At 42.2% G+C, this 23,818-nt stretch overlaps 3 protein-coding genes across 3 annotated transcripts; 2 read left to right on the top strand and 1 right to left on the bottom strand.

The window, feature by feature from the left end:
* The first annotated feature begins 3,260 nt into the window (after positions 1-3,260).
* Positions 3,261-6,069, top strand: LOC115686303 (probable LRR receptor-like serine/threonine-protein kinase At2g28960). Its single transcript, XM_056308397.1, has 8 exons — positions 3,261-3,939; positions 4,057-4,107; positions 4,213-4,323; positions 4,432-4,545; positions 4,950-5,168; positions 5,258-5,373; positions 5,479-5,664; positions 5,824-6,069. Exons 1-8 carry the CDS (start codon positions 3,261-3,263, stop codon positions 6,067-6,069), a joined length of 1,722 nt encoding a protein of 573 aa, XP_056164372.1.
* Positions 6,070-8,557, bottom strand: LOC115686291 (U-box domain-containing protein 19-like). Its single transcript, XM_030611522.2, has one exon. It carries the CDS (start codon positions 8,422-8,424, stop codon positions 6,355-6,357), a length of 2,070 nt encoding a protein of 689 aa, XP_030467382.2. The 5' UTR covers positions 8,425-8,557; the 3' UTR covers positions 6,070-6,354.
* A 9,037-nt stretch (positions 8,558-17,594) lies between these two features.
* On the top strand, positions 17,595-23,372 carry LOC115686292 (U4/U6 small nuclear ribonucleoprotein Prp31 homolog). The gene is made up of 8 exons (XM_030611523.2): positions 17,595-17,899; positions 18,604-18,669; positions 18,930-19,067; positions 20,098-20,990; positions 21,071-21,141; positions 21,260-21,362; positions 21,474-21,549; positions 22,912-23,372. Exons 1-8 carry the CDS (start codon positions 17,897-17,899, stop codon positions 23,017-23,019), a joined length of 1,458 nt encoding a protein of 485 aa, XP_030467383.1. The 5' UTR covers positions 17,595-17,896; the 3' UTR covers positions 23,020-23,372.
* Positions 23,373-23,818: the final 446 nt, after the last annotated feature.

Here is a 23,818-nt window from a genome sequence, read left to right as displayed (position 1 = left end):
AACTTTAGAGCTAGGTAAGAGAGAAAAAATAAAAATAAAAAACCTCTTAATCATTTAGTGTTGGCCAAGCCCTCCACCTTTGGGATTTTTTTCTTTTTTGTGTGCGTTTTTTTATTATTTTTACCCTTTCTTTTTGTTTAGTTTGTCTTTTTGTTTTTGGGAAAACTTTTAGACTTATTTCAACCTAATATAATTAAGATTTTGTGTAAAAAATTAGGATTTGTACCAAAACCATATCGTTTTAGTACTTTAGTTAATTTTAATGTCACATAGGACGTCACGTAGGAGAGAGGAAATAAAAAAAAAATCCATGTCAACATTTTCTGTTAGCTAAATTTAACGAAATGACTTGATTGCATCAACTTGAGATTTGATGCACTTTGTGACAATTTTAGAATTCAATTGTACTTTCTCAACAATTTTTAGGATTTATAATGCACTTCTCCCAATAAAAATTGATAAGAGGAATCCTCAAAAGACCAAAAATATTATTCTTTTTCTTTTTCTTTTTTTTCTCTTTTACCTTTTATATCCCACTTTTTTCATTTAATTTTTCCCTCCTATTTGTTAGAATTACGAAGTACTTCGTTGCGGAAGTTTACCAAAAATCATTCTTTGATTTTTATTAAAGGAAGCAGGTTTTACGCCACCGGATGATGTCCAACCAAACGAAAAAATTAACAGCTTTACTTTGACTAAAACTATACACATGAAAATCGTGTCATAATTTAATCAATGACGAGACTCAGAGAGTACAACTATTACAAACGAATTGAATGTAAACAAATTATGCCAGATTTAATCGACAACACAGCCTGAATATGCTGAGATAAAGATGCACGCCGAAACTTAATCGATGACGCGAATTAGGAAACTAAAGCTAAGAAATATGCCATTGGAAAATAAAAAAAAAATTAATATAGGAAAGTAAAGATACTGAAAGATAGTGTACTTGTTTGATTTGTGCGGGATTCTCTTTAATAAGTGACCAATAGTATTTATAATAGATGTGTGGTAAGTGCTCCCTAGCTATTGCATTTTCCTCAAACGTTTCCATCGATTGTGTGATGCTCTTCCGTTCCCAAAATTCTTGTGCTAACACTTTTACGATCTCTTGATCTTGTTCTCAAGGATTATTCCTTTGAAAATCAACTGTCCCATGATCTTAGTTCCAAGTGACCGTTCCTTCGTCCTTCCATTTCGAAAGTTTCGTGCTCACATTCTCCACGATCTCATATTCTTGCTCTCGAGAAGTTTTCTCAAAACATTAGTGTCAATTGCTCCATGATCTCAATTGCCCAGTACAGAGGTCCTGAGCTTTGAATTACATCTCAACATTTCTTATGCATTCAACGGATCGTACACCATTCTTCGCTCATTGGCACACTCGTTGATAATTGTTAATCATTTGTCATCGTATATCGACAACCGATTGGCAACATTCATCAGCATGTGTCGCCCGATGTGCGTTAATTTCAATTGCTAATACCAATATGGTCATCAATAATGAGTCGCGTGCATGATAATGCCCAAATGCCATGCAGGAGGTGATCCAAGAGCGTGAACTTGTTTACCTACTCCCGCTCTTGAAAGAATTTTCATATCCAACTATGGTATTGCAGAACTGTCTAAAGTTTGAAATATCTTGACGCTGGCTGCAAATGATAAAGTGAGACAAGTTTGGAGCTTCAAAAGTCACCAACAAAATATCTTTGCTTGTCAGGTTAAAGATGTGGACGGCCGTGTTTCTGTGTATTAAACAGCGAAGGAAGATGGAATAAGATGTATCAGACCCCTCTCCCCTCTTCCTCAATCGCAGAGAGGCTCGAGATTGCTCTCGATGGACCCTATGGACCTGCCTCAACCAATATGTTGGTATGATTTGTTAGAACGGATCGTATACTTAGTTTATCCTGTTCGTGCAGAACGGGTTCTCAGATGAAGTATGTCCTTATGGTCAAAGTCATGGGGTCTTTTGGGTTCTAAAATGAGAGTCAAGTTCTCAGGCGACATGAAACGGTTCATCAGCAACCTCCCTTAGTGTTTAGATTTGTTTCACATTATGTTACTTTGTGCCAAAAATTGGAAAGCGAAATTTGAACTTGAGTCTTGATGAATTGCTGTAAATATCTTTACTTCTATGAATCTGTTATGCAGTATGAATTCAGTATGAATGATTTTAGGGAGGGTTTTGCTCGTCATCTATTGTCACTTTTTTCAGTAGTGATCTCACACCCGTTACGGAACGTTCGATTTCAGATATAGCTATGTCCAATCGTGAACGTACGAGCTCACCGTCCCAATTCCGCTGGCGTGCTAGAAGTCAATAAGTCTCTTCGCATGAAGTAGCGCAAATGCCTAAGGCACAAATATACTGGAGATTCGCTTACGACATGGCTCGAACTTGTGAACTCATAAAAGGTAACATGACTCTTTTAACGACTTGGCTACCATGCTCTGTGATGGCCAAAAGTTACTCGTGCGCACTCGTACGTGACTAGTTGTCTTAGATGGCAAGATCCTTTTGAGATGGTGTCAGATCAAAGGGAAAACAAATAATAGAAAGTTGGCAGGAGACGTGAAGATCCACCAAGTAATTTGGGCAGCAATACTAACGTTCCCTTTATCTTCTCTGCTTGTCCTCTTTCCTTGATGGCATAAATGGAACTCCAAAAGTCATCGTGACATTTGTAATTAGTGCCTACAATCTGCATATTCGGCAGGAAACACATCTTTAATCAGAGATTGAAACATCTCATTCCATTGTAAAATAGCATTTCTCGGCCCGGACGGTCTTCTTAGCACTATTGGAATCAACAAATATTATATCAGATAAATAACAAGCTGAGGAAAACAGCACAATTTGGACACCCAGCAACAATCTTCTTCTCCATGTTTGATTAGAAGTAACAGCCAGCCATATGCCTCATTTGCATCTTCAGCTCATGTCCCTCCAAGGAGCTGTCTCTTTCACACAACAATAAGAAATCTGGATAGAAAAGGTTAAAACTTGTCCTGATGGCAACAACTCTTTTCGAGTCCTTGTTAAGGGTGGATACAGATGAGGGGAGTGATAATTTCAAGATACTCTTCTCCCGATCTCCAGCCAAAAGCTATAGCCCTCCTGGATTCTATCCATCATGTTTCCCCTTTAAATTGACCAAAAAGAAGAAAATTTTGGTTTTCTCAAAGTATACCATTGTCTCAATCCTCATCATGAAGCACCTTGTAGATTTTCAGTAGACCAACCCTCCATGACCATGGCTAACTCCTGCAGATTTCACAAACTGGAGAATGAAGAGCAACTCTCCTTTATTCTAATCATATCTGTTGTCTTCACCACGATGAATCTCGTGTCCTCTCAAACTGCGATAGCCAACTGTTCTTTGGATGGTAAAGTCACCCTTTATGATATTAACCGAACTTGCCAAAATGCGAGTTGGGGTGGCTTCATCAACCATGACTGTTGCGGAGTATCCTTTGACGAGTATCTCTACGCTCTAGGCCAGCAGGCGAACCTGACTGGACAAATATTCCTCGGTGCCATGGAGCAGAAGAACTGCTTAGCCTCGATGAATGCTACCGAGTCAAATGTCCTCGGATGTGGAATCGAGAAGCTGACAAGAGGGGCCGGCGGCTGCTCCGACTATTTGGTCACAGATGTGGTGACTCGGCTAGGAGATAGCTTAAGGAACTTGAGGAAGGATTGTGATCTGGGTCAAGATCAAGATGGCTCATCGAAGCAGGGTTGCAGCGCTTGTCTCGCTACGTGGGAGGAGATTGGTAAATCATCCGCTAATGGAACAGAGACAGCGAAACTTGACGCCGATCTATGTCGGTTTGCAGCTTTGATTACATTGACGGGCAAAAAGTCTGGTGATAAAAATTGGGTACGGTCGGTATACAAATGCCTTGGGGAGCCGAGTGGTCTTCACGTAGGTAAAAGTTCTATGATACTTTGAAATAAGTCGATCAGTTATCCATTTTATTTCTATGCTAATGAATATCAATGATAAGGTTTTCACACGATCTAAGCATTTTTTTGAGCCATCTCAGATGAAAAGGACAGTATCAACAAGAAGAGCCCTGGCATCAAATCTAGAACAGGCAAGCTCATGGGGAGGAGTCATTTCGACTGATGATTTCTTAAGGCTTGATGTTTTTCTGTGCTGCAATTGTTTGTTGTAATTTTCTGTTTTGGATGATCCACAGGCCTATGGATTGTAATAGCTGGTCTGGTAGGAATCGTCATAGTTATAGCTATTGCAGCATGGATATGGTTCAAGAAGAGGGTTAAAGTTCGTGTCCCAAAAGAAAAAGAAGGTACTGTTGAAGTCATTTGAAGATCATGCTTAAACCATTTCCTTCATCTGCTCTTTTTTTTAAAATCTTGTTTGCCGTGAATGATTTGCATAGTCTATATCCTGACAGATTCACCAAAACTGCCTTCCGAGGATTCCAGCGGTCTCAAGATATCAATTAAGGAAGTTTATTTGGCAACAAACAATCTCAACCCAACAAAGTTCATTGGCCAAGGCATAGCAGGTAAGAATTAGAGATCTTGCTCTCTTTTTCTTAATCAGATTCATTACATGCTAGCAGGATTGAATAGGTAGAAGAACACATTGCATTCCATCATCGCCAGCAAGAAGACGGCACAAAGCCCTGGTCTTGTGGCAATAAGCGATTCAAATTTTTTTGGCATTGACCTATTTAGGAAGACCATGGTTTTGCTTAATTTGCGGAAAGAAAAGCATTGATAAGAAGGCACAAAAGCCTGGTATCGTCTTCTGCATGCCCTAACTGCTGCTCAGGGGCATCTCCAAGAACATGGGAAAAAAAAGGAACGAAAACCCGAAAGAAAAAACTTGTAAATGAACCAGAAACATACATGAAACTTTTGCACTTCAGAGAAAGTATCCGATCACTTATATAGTCTTTCATGGCAGGCAAGGTGTACAGGGGCATTCTCTCCAACGGTCAAGACGTGGCCATAAAGCACATCATTAGCGAAGGCCATACAGATACATACGTTAGAGAAGTCGCCAGCCTTTCAGATGTCCGGCACCCGAACCTGGTAGCTCTGCTGGGCTACTGTGAGAATGAAGATGAGTGTTTCCTTGTTTATGAGTTGTGCCACAACGGTAACCTCTCAGAGTGGCTGTTCGGTACGAATCGATACCCTGTCCTGTCTATCTGTTCCCCGAGTTATCACGTTAACCACGTTGACCACTTACTGAGATGGTGTGAACTGCAGGAAAAGATAAAGTACTCTCGTGGATCCAAAGACTCAAAATCGCCATTGACAGCGCAAGGGGACTCTGGTTTCTCCACACCTATCCAGAAGGCTGTATTGTTCACCGTGATATTAAAGTGCGTTTCCGAGTTTACACAGCACATGCTTCTCTTATAACCAAATCTCCGTAGTTTTGCTCTGTATTGTCTTTAAGTTTTTATCGTTACTTGCTCAATTCCCAGCCGACAAACATTCTTATTAGTGCCAACTTCGAAGCCAAGCTGTCAGATTTTGGATTATCCAAGGTGATGGATGTGGACCAGTCGTTTGTGAGCTCAGAAGTCAGGGGAACATTTGGTTATGTTGATCCTGAGTACAGAAGGAACCGCCATGTCAATGCTTCAGGTGATGTCTACAGCTTCGGGATAGTACTTCTGCAGCTTCTCTCTGGACAGAGGGTTATCAATCTAAATATGAATCGACCGATGCCTCTAGAGAGAATGGTACGGATTAATGCTTTTATCAAATTCGACAAAGTCATTTTCCCTATGATTAGCTGTCGTATGAATGTGCTTTCTACCTCACAGGCCAAAGTCCTTACGAAAGGCGGTAACATAGCAGAGTTTGCTGATCCAAAACTCAATGGAGAGTACTTGGCCGAAGCTTTTGATCTAGTGCTCAAGCTGGCATTGTCATGCACAGGATTTAAGCAGCAAAGGCCATCCATGGAGCAAGTTGTATCAAGACTAGAAAAGGCACTAGATATGTCGACCGAAGGGAAATCAACAATATCACGTAGCGAGAGAGAGAGGAACTTGGCATACAAAGAATAATAGGAAAAGAAAAAAGTTTTTTTGATTTGATGGAGCATAATCAACTTTATGTTTACAGAGGTACAAGGCATTTTATTGTCAATTACATTGAAAAAGAATCGGAATACAAGGGGTTATTTGTACAGAAGGCTTCATGGGTAAAAAGCAGAAAGCCAATATGACTCAACTAGCTCTTCAAAAATTGAGCTAATTTTGTCAATGCATCACAAAGGATGAAAACAATAAAGCAATATCTACATGACTGATGACCGCAACAAAGTAAAATAATTCCCTCAAAAATTCGGGTTACCAAGCATGGACAGATTGTTCCTGTTGGAAAATTGCAGGCAGCGAACCACAAGATCTTCTTTCAGAAAAATCCTGCAGAAGCCTGATGAGAGCACTGGCCTTCTTGCTTGCGCGAGAAGTGCCCTCGCTCAGTAAGGAATAGAGAGATTGCATGAGAGAGCTACTCTTCACCAAATTGGAGATAACTTCTGCTCCACCATTGATGCACAGAGCCAGCAACAGAGTCACACAATGCTCCCTCCCCACCCTTGAGGTAGAAGAATTCAGAATCCCCATGATTATATACAAAGCACTGGCACGTAAAATCACTGATGTTCCCTCAGATTTCTCTGCTATGCTTGACAGAACAGCCAGGCAATCAATAACGAAATCTTCTCTATCAGAAGACTTCAACTGTTGAACAAGCACCGGGACTGCTCCGGATGCAAGAACCCTCCTGTGATTGCCATGGTGCATTAGAAGCCCAAAAACTGCCACTAATGCGTTCTTCTTGCCACGACTGGTTCCATTCTTGACCATCTCCACTAAAACTGTGATGGTTTCTGGAATTTCCCCAATCAATTTCCTATACTCCTCTATCGAGGCAAGGTAAAACAGTGTTGCAGCTGCATGCTGCCTAGCTTCAACCTTATGCCCATATTTGAGAACCTTCACAACCAATGCCAAACCGCCATTCTTGACGATAATTGCTTTGCTCTTTGAATGCTTCGAGAGATTCAAAAGAGCTGCAATAGCATTTTCTTGGATTGATGAATCCCTTGACGTCAGCAGCTTTAACAAGGGAGGAATAGCTCCAGCTTCAACCAAGCACGATCTATTAAAAATGCTCGTCTTGGCAAGAAGCCGGATCTCATAGGCAGCTCTATTTCTCTCCACACCAGTCCCAACCTCCAGCCTGGAAGCAAGATAGCTCGCAAGCATTTTCATGGCTCCTTCTGCTGCCACACTCCCGGCGAGAACAGTCCTCGTGATATCGCGATTCTTGCGAGCTGATTCAGCAAAAGGAATGCCATTCTCGGAACAGTATTGCTCGATCAACCGCCTAATCGCTGCATTCGGAACAAGTTCCGTGCTTGCAAGCATCTCACCTGTCTTAGGACAAGTGAAATTTCCAGCCCTAAACCACTTCACTATCGAAGCTCTATCATATGTATGTCCTGTGACTGTGGTCACTGGATCGACCATCAACTCGAGAGAAATTGGGCACCGAAAATCATCCGGATTGATGTGATCAAGCACTTTAATAGCATGCTCTTCATTGGATTGTCGATTGGATTCGATGTCGACAACCTTGAAAAGCACGCATCTACAGTAGCACATCAACCCCATCAAACTACTCAAAATCTCCACCTCCCTCTTCTCAACACTCGAAAACTCAAACCCTAATTCAGCATCCAAGAACCTGATCTCCTTATGGCAATCGGTCCAGCTCCTCACACCAACATAATCAAGAACACGCTGTAAAGCACTCCTCTCCGGAGCAATGCCGCACTCAAACCGACTCAAAATCGACATCAAATCGCTAAGCGCTGTCCGATCATCTACATCAACTTCGAATCTCACCTTACGCGCGTGCCTCACGAACAAACCGGCGATCTCCCTCGCTTCGACCGGCACGCCGACGTCCTCCATGGGCAGCACATCCAGCGCCGTCGCCATCGCGCGGGCCGAGGAGCGAAACTGGCCAGCCACGCGCTCCGACTTTACCAGCATCCACGCGCGCGCCCCGTCGCGCGTGCAGTCCTCGAGGAGGCACCGGAGCTTCCGGAGCTCCAGGTGGAGCTCCGAGAGGCCGAGGGCGACGGAGCCGGGCGCGCGCGGCGGCGGCGGCGGCGTGGGGACGACGACTTCCTCGAGGAAGATGAGGAGGTTGGCGACGTTCCGGATCGACTCGGCGGCGTTCCGCCGGTTGCACGCGAAGCGCCCGGACTTGCAGGCGAGGATCGACCTCGCGAGGTCGGCGACGGAGGAGAGGAGGGCGGACGGAGGCGTGCGGTCGGAGGGGTGCACCGCCGGGAACGTCAGCGTCCGGCGAGTCGGCTCGGCGGCGGTCGGCCTCTTGGCCATCGAGCGGAAGAGGATCTTTTTTTGCGGAAAATGATTAAAGAAATGGAAAAAGGAAGGGCGATTTTGTCTTTTTACTTTTCTTTTTTCTTTTTGGCTCGTTTTGTAGTTTTGTGTTTGTCTTGTTTCGGATTAGCTTTAGGAGCTGACTATATATAGGGCGGGAGGGGAAGGACACGTGGAGAAACTCAATTCGTTGTCGGGGGACGGGCCTATCTGAAGCGTACAGTACTTTTCGGCTGGATATGTGAGGACACGTGGCGAGAGGGCAAGCAGGGGGACGGTTTTCCTGGATTGTTCGTGACCTGACTGAGGGAGCGACACGTGGCGAGGGGTGTGTGGTAGGGAAAGCCTCGTGGGACGTGAAGGGATGTGTAGTGGTAGTCTCACGTTGCATCATTGACCAATCATCGCCGACTTTTCGGTATTTTTCTTTTTCTCGCTTGGTATGGTGCGGACGTGTAGCGGATGTATGCATTAAAGAAACTACGGCGATTTCAATAATGTTCATTAGTTTTTACTCTTGTGATTTCATCGATGATTCTTAGAAAATATTACCTTATATAACTTTATTCATTGATACTAATTATCCATATCTCTTCAAATATGTGATCGGTCCGTTTAATAGAGATGAGGGTGAGGATTTAAAATTGCGTTTGCTCGTCGGAATTCGGATTGTGATAGGATGGGATAAAGTAGGATTAGATTTCCGTTGAATATCTTCCGAATTATAGAAAATTCTATAATATGTTTAGTGCAACATAAGATGGGATAAAGCTTTGACACCTAAGTTTGCTAAAAGAAGTCAAAGTATTGGCGTGAAAGTTATTGGGCACGAAAGAACGGAAATGGTTCCAACAAGAAGAGGGAGGTTCTTGATGGGATCGGCAAGGGCGTTGAATTGCTGCGGAGTGGTTTGAAAAGCCATTTCTGATGGTCTTTCCTTGTGGGAGATGGCTAAGCCTTAGAACTTCATGATAAGTTTTTAGTTCATTTTTCTTGTCTCGAGGATTCACCAATCGATTCTAAAGAGCCGAGAGTATAGTAAGAATGCAAGATGTGAAACACTGGCACCGCGGCCTTCTTATCCCATGAGTTGGAACTGCAAGCTCTCGCTCATAGGAAATTCGTCAAAGGTAGTGTCGGTGGGGACGAAGAGGGCGATCTCGATGTCGCCCTTGTTGGCCTAGAATTCTTGGACGACTTTGGAGGCAGCGGCGTTGAAGTTGTGACCCCTGATTAGGGCTTTAGTGATGTTGATGCCAACAGGAGGGCGAGTCTCAAAGGCCACGAGGTCGAAGCCGTAAGGGACGAGGAGGGAATTGACGGTGAGCTCGAACTGCAAGCTCTCGCTCGTAGGCAATTCGACAAAGGCGGTGCCGATGGGGACGCAGAGGGTGATCTTGGTGTTGCCCTTGTCAGCCTCGAATGCTTGGATGACGCTAGAGGTGGCGAGCATCGAGGTGGCACTATTGAAGTTGTGGGCGTCAATTGATGTTGAGGCCCAGAGGAGGGCGAGTCTCGGAGGCCATGAGGCTGAAGCCGTAAGGTATGAGGAGGGAATTGACGGTGAAGATGGAGAGGTTGTCAGGGAGCTCAAGGAGGGTGACGTTGGAGGGGGGAGTAAGCGGTAGGGGAGTGGACAGAGACGGCGCCAGTGGAGAGGTTGTGCGTGATCTTGACAGAGCTGAACCTGTTAAGTAATTTTTTAAATTGCTTTTATTCAATCCAGGTTTATCCCATCTGTATCCCGTATTTGTTATCAAACATTTCATTCAGATATACCCGGGTTATCAGGTTTGGAGGACATTACCAAACACCAGATAGGATAATTTGTTATTCTATCCGGACTCAAATCAAGCTACCAATTGCAGTCTAATTTCTTATTGGAGTCGCATATATGTGTCCTATGTGCGAAAGAGAAATTAGCGTGGGCTTGTATTGACTTGGGCCTTGGGCTGGTCTCGTTATGAGCCCAATTATCTTGGTTATCCAGTTTGAAGCTGAACCGCATTCGTATTCTTCTTCTTTCGCGAAGGTCCGGTTCGCCTCCTTTGCTGCATCCGCTCCGCGGGAATCGTTGCTCTTTGACGCTAGAGAATCAGCTCGCCGGAGAAGGTATCGGCTCGTCGGCGAAGGCCCATCGCTCGCGGCGGAGGGTTTTGGATTTCTCTCGTTTCTTCTGCCTCGTATACTTCGTTTCTGCTAGGGTTTCGAATTTCGATTCCGTCGCTTTTGACTGTTCGCTCTTGAACGTTGTCCTATGGTCAGGGTGGAAATTATTTTTTTGGTCAAAATTATTTATTTATTATTAATTTTCCTAATTCTTGCGCGAGTTTGGTTGGAGGGGAGATCGAAAATCCATGCGCCCACCTCTCTCTCTCTCTTCATTCCTGAAATTTCTGCTTCGATCCTCCTCCCTTTTCGAGCAAGGATGGCGACTTCCTCCCCCCGCCGTCCTTTGTCGCCTCCGATCCTCCTCCTGGCCGGAGGAGTTCTACTGGCGTCGACGTCGGACAACTCGCACGACGACAAGGCCGCCCTAACCTCCCCCTTCTGCCACGACGTCTTCTAATTGGTGACAATTCCCTTCCCTTCTTGGAAGGGCTTTCTCTTGCTGAAACACCCCGGTCTATACCGGGTAATATTATCCGCTTTGGGCCCAATGACCTCATGGCTTTAAAACGCGTTACACAAGATAGGCCACCCAGGCCTAGACCCGTCAAACGGGTGGGTCGGGTCAGGTTTGGGTCGGGTCGAATATGGGTCGACCCATATTCACCCATTTAACCCGTTTTGACCCATTTTCATGCAATGCAAATATAGTGACCCATACCCGAATTCGACCCATACCCGACCCGCACCCGACCCGACCCATATTACTAGAACATATTAATAATTTAGGAAAACTCATACCCATCCATTTAATTCACTTTAACCTCTTCACATGTATATGTTATTAGAATAATGTGCCAATTCTACTCTAATCATAGTCTCGATCGCTTTTTCTTCGAAAAGTGTGACCTCTGTAGTTTCTGAGCAATTTAAAAATTTGCAATTGTAGTTTGAAATCCACACATTATGTGTAGGAGAATGGGTCGAAAGGAAGGACCTCTCTATTGCTATGTGACATACAAACATAAAGAATGAAGAGATTTGGAAGAAGAGCATGCATCGAAGAGTTCGTTCAGCTTCCTTTTGTGACAAAATGCACAAGTAAACTACATCAAAACCCTTCATTACGGCTACAAACTAAGGAATGATCACAATCTCAACAATGATGAGAAAACACCCAGCAGTAGACAAGCCATTCAAAATTTTCAGTTGTAGATATTAACAGGATGTTACAAGAGTTCCTCTTGCCAATGAGCCAAAAAATCACTTGCCACCAAGAGATATAGGCAGTCCTATTAACGTCATAATCGATTATGTGATGATGACACGAGTTCCCCAAACAATGTTACAAGTATGATAGCCAGGAGCAGCCAACAAGAAAGTTGGAAACTCTTAAAGCCAATTCGAAGGCCGCGAGTCCACAATTAGGAGCATCACAACACCCAAACAAGTTGCACAAATTGACCAAGATCTTCAGGCTCAGATTACCAAAATGGGACTATGGGCTTTTACTATTATGTCTACCCCATTGCGAAAAAAAAAAAACCTTAATATTCAGCAAATCAACATTAATCAAGTAAATGATAACCATATCGTTTCATGTAATTCCATATCCCCAATCATTTCATTCCATTCCCTCTTCAGCACATCAACCCCAGCCCACTCCACTGCTGGAAACACAATTCTGCAAATAACTATGCATTGGACATTTCATTCCATTCCTACCATCGCCACCACCACCAATAACATAGTGGACCTCAAAGAAAAGAGGGACCAAAAACATATTTGAAAAATTATTAAGACAATTCACTTTCTTTGGAAAGCAAAGTTCCAAAGAACGAAAAACAAGGACCTTGAAGAAACTTCCCCGCAAATGAATGGAGGTTAGCTTTTCAATTATCTTTTTCCAAGCTCCCGCATCGAAAACGGCACAATCCCAGTAAGCAACCTCTCAAATCGACAGATTGGACAAAAACAATCGTGGGTAAGCAAGTGAGCCATTTTACATGCCACTTAAATTCGTCTTCAACGAACAAAGCATCGAATTTTCAAGAAAACAAAAAGAGCAAAAGAACTGCGATTCACCTCAGCCGAGCTTGTCGCCTTGAGACCGAAACGATCGGGCCAATTGTTGGTGATCGCGACGATGACGGGCCGTCCTCGTCCAAAGCTGGCTTTTTTGACGCGGTCGTTCTTGACTCCCGAGACGCCGGCGCCTTCCCGCCTTCGCCCGGTGGGTCGTCTTGTTCGTTGAAAGGAGATTTGGGTACTTGAAATAACAGAACACGACGAGCGGTGAAGGGCTGCGAGCGACGAGCGGCGGCGCGGCGAGCGACGAGCGGCCAAGGCGACGAACGACGAGCGGCAAAGCGCGGCGAGTGGCGGCGCGCGGCGGCGGCAAGGCGGCGAGCGACGAGCGGTGAAGGAAGCGCGCGGCGGCCAACAAGAAGCGTAGGTTGGGAAGCGTCGTTCGTGGATGGGCGCCTGAGCACCGAGCAGTAATTCGGGTGGTGGGTTTAGAAAATATGGGTTACAATATGAGTCACCGGTGACCCATATTTTAACCCATTTTTTGGACATTATATATTCTCTAACCCATTTGAGCTCATTTTTTAGAAAAGTGAGTTACCCAAATAGATATGGGCTTCCTAAAAATGAGTTATAAAATGGGTACGTGACCCATTTCCCTAAGCTCGGCCGAAGAACTTCGAGAACCCGAAGCTCTTGTCAAGGGCAGTCATAGTCACCCGCCCTAGGCCTCTGCCTCATGCTAGTAAAGAACACAGCATCACTTCCACCTGCACACGTCTGGGGTAGTGGCGCGGACGCACCGCCATCCCTCCTCCCCTCGCTCCGCCGCTTGGCTTGGGTCGTCACACTTGCGATTGGATTTTTTTTTGAAGTGCTTGTTTCGCTTCCGCCGTGGCCTCCGATTGAGCTTTTGGCGGTTCTTGAGCCGCGCCTCTTCCTTGTCGGAGAAGTTAGATTCCTCCGAGCTTCGATTTTCGATCTTTGATCTTCGGCTCCTGATTTGGGGGGCTGCCGAAGTGGGTTGCGTCGACCGCCTGCTTTGTTTCGCTTGTTTGAATTTGCTCCGAGTTCAATTTCCTGGAGCTGCATATTGCTGTTTGGGTAGTTGTGGCTTGGTGCGTTGATTGCCAATAGTTAGTTGTGATTGCTGAGGAATGAGATGGAATTGGACCGAGTAGAGTTAGAGATGCTTGCTATTTGCGTAGAGGAAAATCATAATTAGGATCTAGAATGACGAGGTGTCGCGGCGATGATGTGAGCTTTCTTCGTTGTAGTGTCGAGAGAATTGGAAAAAGCGCGTGAATATCGAATGAGTCTCAATGGAAGTTTTGGGAGATCTGGCATCGGTAATGTGGCCATGTGTTTGTTTTGCTTTAGGAATTAAAGTTTCAGGAAGAAATTTGGCAGTTCTGAATTCGGTTGTTTTTTTCTTTTTTTTGGCTGAAGAAAATAGTTTTTTTTTAGTTTTGTCATTTCTTAGGTTGAAATTGGGCTTACATCCTATAGAACATGGCTCATTTCCCAGGCTAGCAAGGTAGCAGAAGGTGTGTTTCTACAATAGCAATATGGTTGTGTTTGGGAACACTTTGGGGAAAGTCTTTGGCAAAATGCAAAGGACTTTAAGTTGAAGAAATTTTTCAAAATGCAAATTGTTTTGGTAAGTTGTAACTTAAAAGTCCATTGCAAAGCAACTTTGGGTAAAATAGCGTTTGGAAAAATTATACTTGTTGGGCACTTTTTTATTTTTTATTAAAGAAAAGTTGCAACCTTCGTTGGAGCTGGCGAAGGGCCGGCGGCTCTCGAGGGTCGTCTAGGTAGCACGACCTCAGCTAGAATCACGTGTCGCCTCTCTGAGGTCGTGCGAGTTCCCGGGGAGTGCCATCTAGGTCGTGCGACCTCAGGCGGCCCTTGCCTGGGTTGCGTGGCCCATTGCGGCGGTCGTGCGACTCCAGGTGACGGTCGCTGGGTTGCGCGACCACGCCAGCCCCTCTCCGGCCCGTCGCCGTCCACTCACAGCCACACCGGCCGAGGTAAGCGAAGAAGACGATGAACAGTCAAGAGAGGGCAAAATCGGAAAATCAAAAATTAGATGAGGATAGTTTTGGAAGAAATGTTTATTACTTAATCGGTACTGTTGCTTACCAAGAAAGCCAAAGCAGGTGTTCAGGAGCCTTGAGCTTAAGGCCTTTAAATGTAAGGGTCAGTTGAGGATAAAACTTGTGTATTGTTCCTAAGAAACTTTTATATAATTCTTTGACAAGTTTTTCTGGTATGTATCTATGAAGTAAAGATTGGTGACTACTCCAATTGTCTTTCAGTGGAGTCAACATGAATTGCACATGATTATATATTTAGATTATTTACAATTCGAATTTGAGTCATCATGTCAAAGTAAATCCTGATTTGGCTGTTGCTCGGGTATTTTCTGGAACTATTACTTAAAGATGAAATGAAAATTCTTTCAATGCCGTGACAGACATGCCGCAAAGTATTGGTCAGAATTTAACAATGATTATTTTGAGGTTTTTGAGGACATTTGAGGTCTCTTTCGAGACATGTCAATAATTTTGGTATGTGGTTCATGCTATTGTTGTTTGAGGATTGGTGTAACGTGTCCCAGGGAACTAAGATCGTGAGCATTGAAGTCAAGGAACCTAGCTTTGCTTTTGAAAAATTGAATGATGACGACTCCATTGTTGTGGATAAGCAGTTGTAGAATGTCTGTTTTTAAAAGGGATTTTTGGTGGTTTATTCGTATTTGGATACACCTGAAATGGGTTAGCAATCAAAACTTAAAAAGAAATGTAGGGATGTGAGTAGAAACCTTCCTTCATTGATGAGGCTGCAGAAGCTCTAAGACTTGAGCAGGCTTTAATGCTATGACAAAGATGTCTCTTAACGTAAATATATAGGCTCTATATTATGTGAAACAATCAATCTATGCCCTCCATTAAGCGGGGAAGCTATCGTTTTTTCGTGTTACTAGTGTTATTAATACTCCTATGCACCTAACCATATGACATCACCATTTACCAATTCCATGTGTAATCGTGAATCCCTAGGCTGACCAGTTTTTTCTTTTTATCCATCTGGATTTGAAGATACTGATTTTGGTAGTTAGCCAGCAGAATTTATTCTTTTTCTCCCCTTGTTAGGTGAGAATCGAACAAGCTTTGTGAGAATTGCAGTTACACCTGTCAGCTTGAGATCAAGACGTGCTCATGTTTGAAATTCTTGAGATCAAGACGTGCTCATGTTTGAAATTCTTGAGATCAAGACGTACTTATGTTTGAAATTCTTTATTCTGCATGATGGATGATATGGTCATTCTTTTGGGAGGCTGACTCTCTGATATACTGAGTGTAAACTTTCAGGTAAAAGTTGAAAGTTGGGTTAATGGCAGCAAAGGTAAAACTTTAGGTGGCCTAAGTGCAAGATTTGGGGCCTTGCCGCCTTCTGATGCTGAAAAGGGTGTCAAACTACCTCTTGTCTTGTCAAATCCCGCAAACTGCTGCTCAAATTCCTCCACAGAGGTATTAGCTTCCTCATAAAGTGTCTTATTGTGATAATCAATTTGCTATTCATTTGACAGGATTTTATGATCATACTCTTGTTGATATTATCTTTGTTTTGATTTCTTTATATTTTGGCATAAGCCGCGAATGGTAACATTCTGCACTAAATCAAATTCTTGCGAAATTGATTTCGAATTCTTGCCGAAATTGATTTGAGGAGAAATGCATTTGGTAAAACATGACTAATTCTGCTCCGTAAATTGATTTCCGTAACATAAATCCGCTTTTGATTTGTTGATTTTTTTTTGCACCTAAAAAATTTAAATTTTATTCAAAGTGGGTGGCCACATGTATTATAAGCCATTCTGTAAAGTTTTGAAATTTTGATTTTTTAAAATTTTTTTGGGCACCTAAAAATTTAAATTTCACTCAAAGTGGGTGTACAATGGTATTTTAAGTCATTTTGTGAAGTTTTGAATTTTTTTATTATTTTATTATTTTTATTTTTTGAAACTCAAAAATTTAAATTTCATCAAAGTGGTTAATAGATATTCTAAGCATTCTGAAGTTTTGAAATTTTTATTTTTGCACCTCAAAATTTAAATTTCACTCAAAGTGGTCTGTTTAAGCTATTTTGTAAGTTTTGAAATTTTTGATTTTTTTTTATTTTTTAAAAAAAATTCACCAAATTTCATATTTTCCGAATCGACTTTTTTATTTTTGGAAATTTTTATGAATTTTTCTAGAATTTTTCAATTTTTATGCATTTTCCAAAAAATTGCCTTCTGATGCTGAAAAAGTAGTTCAAACTACCTCTTGCCTTTCAAATCCCGCAAACTGCTGCTCAAATTCCTCCACAGAGGTATTAGCTTCCTCATAAAGTGTCTTATTGTGATAATCAATTTGCTATTCATTTGACAGGATTTTATGATCATACTCTTGTCGATATTATCTTTGTTTTGATTTCTTTATATTTTGGCAGCTAAAGGGATCTATTGCTTTAGCCACACGTGGAGATTGTGACTTCACAGCCAAGGCGGAAATTGCACGAGTGGAAAGTGCTGCAGGCCTTTTGGTGATAAGGAATTTGGAGCCTTTATTTGTTCCTTTTTTTCTGCTTTAGTTCCTTGATTCTTCTATACATCTATTGCAATAGCAGCGGAAGTTGAAGCTTAATGAAGGAGTTACGCTTGGTTCAGTCTTGCCCGATATTCATCTATCAAAACATTGCAGTAACTTTCTGAGACGGTTTGACCCTGAAAATGGTACTGCCATGGACATATCAATTCCTGTCGTGATGGTATCGAAGTCCGCCGGAAGAATTCTGAATTCTATGCTAGTTGATGGGGACGAGGTGAGCTTTCTACTGTCTAGAGCATGCTTAAGAGAGATGGGCTTGCAAAAGAAAAGGATAGATGTATGAATGGGTCTTGGGCTTGCAAAAGATGGGTCCGTTTTCCATACCATTAAGCCGAATTAGCCTATTTCCCGGGTATAACAGGATCCTGGGCAGGTGCTCTTCTCTTCATCCTCTGCAACATCTCTAGAACCTCCGTACGGCCTCCCTCCCTTTCCCTCTCTCTCTCTCTCTGTGACCATCTCCATTTCACTTGCCCCCCTCGCTGCTCTCCCGGAGCGCGCCGCAGCGTGTGAACGCGCGCCGCCCTTCCCCCGTTTGACCTCCTCCCCGCTCCATCCCTCCCAGAAAACCCTAATCACGCCCCGTCCCCTCGGCTGCTTCGAGCTCCTCGGCGGCGGCGGCCTGAGCCCCCCCTTCCGGCGTTTTGGGCCGAGGCGCGTTCGGTTTCGAGATCATGGTGAGTTTCTTTGGGCTGTCTTGGCCATTTTGACGACGACTGTTCCCGCAGTCGCGCATGCTCGTTTTTTTTATTTTATATTTTGTATAATTTTTCATTGGGGTGACGACGAACTTGGTGATTAATTGGTTTGTAATGTCTTGCCATGATGTTGCGGATCGACCGCTATTGTAGGGTTGCGTAGGTTTTGAGTGTTGCCAGAATATTTGGTTGAGTAGAAGTTCGGCACCCGTGTCGATGAACTGCCCTTCTGTTAGATGCTTGATGGGTCCGCTGTCGTAGGTGAATTGGTCCGTGAGAATTTAACCTAGTTTGAGCTATGATCACTGTCTGACTTGTATATAGCAATCTAAGTAAATGGGTATGTTTGGCCTTTCGTGTAGCATTCGGGTTCTGTATTGCACCCTGGAGTCGTTTCTGTCATGAATTTTGAAGTTTCACGTGTTATGGACTCTTATCAGTCGAACCAAATTATAGTAGTTGATGCCAAGGATTTCGTGGAACACTAATGGATTTTTTGCTATCTAAGACTTATTACCGCCTTGGAAGTGAAGCTTCTGTCATCTCCTATCTCCTATAGAACTGATTATTTTGGACCAGAGACACTTCAGTTGACTGGTCACTCTGCAGGTTTTGTACAAGTTTGCTAGTTATTTAACTCATGATGATACCTTGCATGATATTGTGTTGTCTGGTGGTTTCAGGCTGCTCTGGCTGATTCTTTCCTTGCGGACCTGGATGAGTTGTCTGACAATGAGGCTGATCTAATTGTGAGTGACTACACTATACTTCTTGGTTTCATTACTATAGGCATCTTGCATTGACTTGGTTACATGCTTTCTTTATGATTTTCTTTGAGGATTCTCATCTATCTGTTTACGCATCTTGAATTATTTGCGCATCGATTAATTCTATTCCCAGCCTTTTTTGGTAGAACATTAGGCAAGCCTCCATTTCTAATATCCAATTATATGCTTAGCTAGTTATGTTCCTTCTCATACGTTGAAATCTGAGATGTTTATACTCCTAGGAAGAAGATGAAAATGATGCTGGAAACATGGAAGAAGATATTGACGGGGAACTAGCTGACATAGAGACCCTCAATTATGAAGATCTTGATAATGTTTCCAAATTACAGAAGTCACAGAGATTCAAAGACATAATGCAGGTTAGTCCACAATCACTGTTTTTAATATATTAGAATAGCCTGTTCTTTGGTCTTGAAAACCTCATTGCTAAGTCTTTCTTTTTCTTATATCTCTTTCGTTCTTTCGTTAATTTTTTTTCTATTTTCTGTTGTTGTTTTCTCTGTGTGTGTGTGTGTTGGGGGGGAGGGGGGGGGGGGGGGGTTAGCCATAGTCTTGTATCGCACAAACTGAACGTAGGGTGACAACTCCTGCTGCTACATGCCAACACATTTCTTCCCTGCCTCAAGGAAACTGAGTGGAGGGTGACAAGTCCTGTTACATGTTAAATTTATTAGCTAATACCCCAATTTTCACACAAAAACCAATGTTTGGCTGACACAAGTCTTTTTTTTTACATTTTCATAAAACAAAATCTTAAGCTAAAACCTTGTTAACTAATTGAATCAAACGCCTTTGTCATATCTGCAGTTATATTAGATATTGGAGATAACTTTACGATGATAATTCCTTGTAAGTCATGTGCAATCATCACATTATCTCCAATTTTCCTTCCCTCAATGATTTCACTTTGATTCAAGCTAACAAGATATGGCAAAATCGGCTTTAATCTTGAAACAAGAATCTTAGTGATGCATTTACCTACAAAATTGCAGCAAGGAATGGATCTAAATTCCATTGTTCTTACAAATATTCTACTTGAGGAGCTAGTGATGTAGCTGTTGCATTTACAAATTCATCATTTGTGTGTATGAGCTGAAAACATCAGTTCTCCTTTTTTCTAATTCACTTTTGTGTTATATTAACTCCTTGTGTATAATTGTTGTTAGTGCTGTCCTCTGACCGAAATGGCTTCATTTTTATGTCACTGGCGACTCATTAATTTCCACTGAAAGTTGGTTTTGGTACTGTATTGCTCCTTGTTTCCTTTAAAGCACGTTGAAATGAACATGAGTATGCTTAAGCTATACGGAGGAATTTGTTAAATCATGGTATTGGTGTCGATATCCAACTTTGCTTGGAAATAATTTGATTTATTTGTGGGAATGGCAGAAAGTGGAAGATGCTCTTCAAAAAGGTTCTGATATCTCAAATCATGGGATGGTGTTGGAAGATGATCCGGAATATGAGCTCATTGTGGACTGTAATGCCCTCTCAGTCGAAATTGAGAATGAAATAATGATTATCCACAATTTTATTCGTGGCAAGTACCATGTGAAATTTCCAGAGCTTGAATCGCTCGTCCATCATCCAATAGATTATGCGAGGGTGGTTAAGAAAATTGGAAATGAGGTGGATTTGACCCTTGTTGATTTGGAAGGACTTTTACCTTCAGCCGTCATCATGGTTGTCTCAGTTACAGCATCAACTACGAGTGGCAAGCCACTTCCAGAAGAGGACCTTAATAAAACAATTGATGCATGTGATCGAGCTCTTGCTCTCGATTCTGCGAAAAAGAAGGTTCTTGATTTTGTAGAAAGTAGAATGGGCTACATTGCGCCAAATCTTTCTGCCATTGTTGGGAGCGCAGTTGCTGCAAAACTGATGGGAACTGCTGGTGGGCTCTCAGCCTTGGCTAAGATGCCGGCTTGTAATGTCCAGCTTCTTGGTGCAAAGAAGAAAACTTTAGCTGGTTTTTCAACTGCAACATCTCAGTTTCGTGTAGGCTACATTGAGCAAACAGAGGTATTCCAGACTACTCCACCTTCTCTAAGAATGCGTGCTTGCCGACTTTTGGCTGCAAAGTCAACACTCGCTGCACGTGTAGATTCTACTAGGGGAGATCCATCAGGAAATACAGGGAGGGCATTTAGAGAGGAGATTCGAAAGAAAATTGAGAAATGGCAGGAGCCGCCTCCTGCAAAGCAGCCAAAGCCTCTTCCAGTTCCTGACTCTGAGCCCAAGAAGAAAAGAGGTGGTCGTCGTCTAAGGAAGATGAAGGAGAGGTCTCTCTTGCTCTTTCAAAAAGTAGCTTGTTTTTCATGAACGTGTGGTTCGATGTGTTGGCTTATTTTTTATTTTTCAGGTATGCAATAACGGATATGAGAAAACTGGCCAACAGAATGCAATTTGGTATTCCTGAAGAGAGTTCCTTAGGTAAAGTTGCCTTTGAACGAGTTTGAGTGATGGGCAGTGTATACTTCGTTTGTCTCCCATTGACCTATTTGTGTGGGGGAAAAAGCTCTCATGATTACATGTATTTTCTCTTTGTCAGGTGATGGACTGGGGGAAGGCTATGGAATGCTTGGTCAGGCAGGGAATGGAAAGCTGCGAGTGTCTATTGGTCAGAGTAAGCTTGCTGCAAAAGTTGCCAAAAAGTATGTTTCTTTGGTCCTCCCAGGACAAGATTTACTTTTGAAAAATTGCCGATCTAGATTACTAATTTTTGCCTCAAGTCAGCTTTTCCTAATAATCTACATCATCTTCAGGTTCAAGGAAAAAAATTTTGGAAGCAGTGGTGCCACCTCTGGCCTTACGTCAAGTCTGGCATTTACGCCCGTGCAGGTCTGTGCCGTCATTTATGGCCAGTAATTTATCAGTGCCTTGGAATTTTTTTCTTCAAGCAGGAAATGATAATTACTGCTTGACATTTAATTCCAGTTTGATGCCAAAACTGAGTGCATAATCATTTCCATCATTAACCTGAAATAAAAAGGAAAGAAAAGATCTGCTCAGTAGCCTCCTTGTTCTCAGCTTGGCAACTGTATGTGGTGGTTTAGTGTTGATCTTGTCTTGGTGCAGAACCAATCAACTCAAGTATTCTCTGAGAGGTTTATCCTCAGATGGGTTGTGCTAAATAGTAATAGTTTCATAGGTACTGCCCAAATCTGACGTGTGACTTGTTAATCGTATTGCAGTGGACATGATGTAATAAATATGCAAACCTAGGTGAATCAATAGAAAACAGGGCTAATTGAAATGCTGACTGTGCATTCTTCCTTGTCCCCCCATACAATTAGATAATGTCTTAGTATGGAGCATTCTGGACTTCATGACAATTATACACCTTGGTTTGGATTCCTATGTGCTGGATTTTTCACTTGGGTTTTACAGTTTTTCTGAGCATTGAGCAGAATCAATTGCGTTGTTCCATCTTTTCCATTTCAAGTAGTGGCGAGACAGTCTTCCATGTTATATCCTCTTTCAAGTCTAATTGATTGATTAATTGTAGGGTTGAAAATTTATATGGTTATTGCCTCTATGTATTTGGTGACATTCTGGGGGTAAACAAAAAGAATGAAAGGAGTAAGTGGAGATGGTCCACCTTATCATTCCAAAACATGGATTTCAATCAAATTCAACATGGAATGCTCTACCCTTCTTGCAGTTGCTTGATTTAATTAAAGCTAATTGTCCGCATAAAAGAGAATTGTTTGTCTACTTACAGACATATACTAAAAAGGAAGAAACACAACCTAAGTCAATGAAAATAGTTTCTCCTTAGGCAAAGTTTTATCCTAAGAAGGAAGAAACAGTACCGACCTTAGATCTTTTAGAAACGTTTGAGTTAATGTAGTTCAAACTTTGAAGCACTAATATAAAACCTTGGTGACAATTTAGTGACAAAACTGTTGTTTTGTCTATGCGTTACACATCTCTTTTACACTGACAGGTTCAGGAGCGGAAGCAAGAGTTATCTTTTGTATGTTTATGCCAAAGACTGGGCCTTGAATAGTAGTTCCCTTTAATTTCTAACATGGCATATACCGATCAGCCTCTTTCTTTTGAGTTTTTATTTATTATCGTATCTCAGTCTTTTAACATTGTAATTGCAAGCAGAAGTTTTCTGGGTGAGTTCCGACTCCAATTTAGTATTTTCCTTGTTTACTTGAATGTTATTATGGAATGATTTTTCATCATCCGCAGGGGATCGAGCTTACAAATCCACAGGCTCATGCAAACCAGCTTGGCAGTGGAACTCAAAGCACATACTTCTCAGAGACAGGAACGTTTTCAAAGATAAAGAGGACTTGAATATTGCATCTTTTTGTATCTGAGTGAAGACTGAACTCAACTATGAGAGTGAGGACTGTGAAACTTACTCTGAGCAATTATGATTCAATTTTCATTACATCAGGGTTACTTGATTTACAATCTTTTGTCCATTGACAGACATCCAACCTTCATGGCTGCGATCACCTGGCGTCCACATCAGTTCATGTTGCGTTTTCTGCTAAATTGTGTTTTGTTTTTCTCCAGTTTAGGTAATGGGTCTGTTTAATGTTTTACGCGACATTAATTCTCCAAGTTTTTTTAGACCTGTAGATCATATTTGCCTATGTGGCCTACGATGGTTGGGTTATAAAGTCGGGTTGTGATTTTCATAATCGTTCGATATTCAATTCATACGATATGAATTGATCTGATTCAACGTCTAATCGGTACCTAACTATTTGACAAATTCACAATCTCTTGAATTGGAAGCGAATGTATCGGATCACTAGCAAATGTATGATTTGGTACGCATCTAACTATCCAAAATGTTCATAAATTTTTTTATATATATTGTACGTACTAGATGATGTAATTTTTGCCATACTTCAGTTCATGTTTTTTTGATTATGACGAGGAAGTACACCTTAGATAGATAAGCCCAAGGCCTATGAAATACCCTACTAACAAAATTGATCACGTTAGACGTCTAAAATCTGAGGGCGTGACTCAAACATGGAACTACCTTAATTGCGCACTTTCCAATTTTCATGATGAATGGAATGACATATAGGGTTGTGAATTTCATATTAGAATGTAATGCGTGATCCCCTTACATGGC

The sequence above is a fragment of the Syzygium oleosum genome, unplaced genomic scaffold, assembly GCF_021117445.2.
Source record: "Syzygium oleosum isolate NSW1041296 unplaced genomic scaffold, Sole_v2.1 Sole_v2.01, whole genome shotgun sequence".
Classification (NCBI taxonomy): Eukaryota; Viridiplantae; Streptophyta; class Magnoliopsida; order Myrtales; family Myrtaceae; genus Syzygium; species Syzygium oleosum.
Note: the sequence above shows the minus strand (reverse complement) of the source record. Positions and strands in the feature narration are given on the sequence as shown.

Coding starts and splice junctions, on each gene's coding strand:
- LOC115686292 (XM_030611523.2), top strand. Junction 18,670..18,929: donor ACAATGAGGCTGATCTAATT/GTGAGTGACTAC, acceptor TTATACTCCTAG/GAAGAAGATGAAAATGATGC. Junction 20,991..21,070: donor CTAAGGAAGATGAAGGAGAG/GTCTCTCTTGCT, acceptor TTTATTTTTCAG/GTATGCAATAACGGATATGA.
- LOC115686303 (XM_056308397.1), top strand. CDS start 3,261: ATGGCTAACTCCTGCAGATTTCACAAACTGGAGAATGAAGAGCAACTC. Junction 4,108..4,212: donor TGGCATCAAATCTAGAACAG/GCAAGCTCATGG, acceptor GATGATCCACAG/GCCTATGGATTGTAATAGCT. Junction 5,169..5,257: donor CCTCTCAGAGTGGCTGTTCG/GTACGAATCGAT, acceptor TGTGAACTGCAG/GAAAAGATAAAGTACTCTCG.
- LOC115686291 (XM_030611522.2), bottom strand. CDS start 8,424: ATGGCCAAGAGGCCGACCGCCGCCGAGCCGACTCGCCGGACGCTGACG.